The 1,279-nt window shown below is 45.0% G+C and overlaps 1 protein-coding gene across 1 annotated transcript in view; it reads left to right on the forward strand.

Annotated features, from left to right (window-relative positions):
- Positions 1 to 653: 653 nt before the first annotated feature.
- Positions 654 to 1,279, forward strand: part of FBXO17 (F-box protein 17) — a 23,423-nt gene continuing 22,797 nt past the window's right edge. The window contains exon 1 of the mRNA XM_006774651.1: positions 654 to 664. Within this exon, the coding sequence (XP_006774714.1) occupies positions 654 to 664 (11 nt within the window). The remainder of the gene's footprint in view (positions 665 to 1,279) is intronic.

Genomic DNA, 1,279 nt, shown 5'->3' on the forward strand with positions numbered 1-1,279 from the left:
TAGCAATGAAAATAATTTTATGAAAGGGTCACGGCATTAGGAAGGTTGAGAACCACTGATTTAGAGGAAACGGCCCATGCAAAGACCCTGAGGTGTGAGGCTGGTGTGGCTGAGCAGTGAGTGAGGGCCTGATGAGGGCAGGGCGGGTATGGAAGTCACCAAATGACCTTGACATTTCAGGGTGGTGGAGAGTCACAATGCCTGATTATAGAAGTTTTAAGAGAATAGGAGTAAAAAATATGGAGAGAGCAAGTATAGACAATTTTTTTTGAGAAGTTTTATTACAAAGAGGAGCAAATAAATGGGACCATAATTGGAAAGGGTTGTAGGGTCAAGAGAGTGTTCCCTTTCAGATGAGAGAGATGACACTGGATCTAGAGGATATTTGCTCACCTCTGTACTTATTTCAAGTGTGTGGGCTGACAGGAAGGTCCAGTGCAGAGGGGGAACTGAATGAACATGCAGCAAAAAGGGACAACTGAGATCATGGCCTAGAGTGGGTAGACATACACAAGAGCAGACAATGTGGGCCCAGGGCAGGTAGGTGGTAGATGGGGTGGTGGGGGCCTATTAAGTTTGCTTCTCATCACTTTTTATTTCTGCAAAATAAGCAAGGAGAGAGTGAAGATGTGGAAGGAGTGATGGGATAGGAGATGGGGAGAAGGTATGAAATAGTTATCTATAGGAAGGAAGAGTGAGTGGATAAGAGAAACATAATCTTATTGCCAGGCAGCTTTAGGGGTTTGAGGGTCAAGTTCATAGATTTGAAGTATGACCAGCCAGTGTAGTTGTGTATTGTTCTTTAGCCACTTTAAACTGTGGATACAGGCACAGGGTAGGTGGAGGGCTAAATTTAAACAGGGTCACGTGTAAGAGGAAGCCAGAGGAGGAAGAGTGTATGTAAAGAATGTGTTTTTGCTTGTTTTTTAATATATTTTTATTGATTTCAGAGAGGAAAGGAGAGGGAGAGATAGAAACATCAGTGATGAGAATCATTGACAGGCTGCCTCCTGCATGCCGCCTACTGGGGATCGAGCCCGCAACCCAGGCATGTTCCCTTGACTAGAATCGAAACTGGGCCCTTAAGTCCTCAGGCCAACACTCCTATCCAATGAGCCAAACTGGCCAGGGCTGCAAAGAATCTACACTAATAAAATACAAACATGCAAACTGACCGTACCTTTGCTACACCTTAAGCCATGCCCACCAGCCAATCAGAGTGACTATATGCAAATTAACCCAACCAAGATGGTGGCCGGCAGACATGGAGCTGGAGCAA

The sequence above is a fragment of the Myotis davidii genome, unplaced genomic scaffold (assembly GCF_000327345.1).
Source record: "Myotis davidii unplaced genomic scaffold, ASM32734v1 scaffold1608, whole genome shotgun sequence".
Lineage (NCBI taxonomy): Eukaryota > Metazoa > Chordata > Mammalia > Chiroptera > Vespertilionidae > Myotis > Myotis davidii.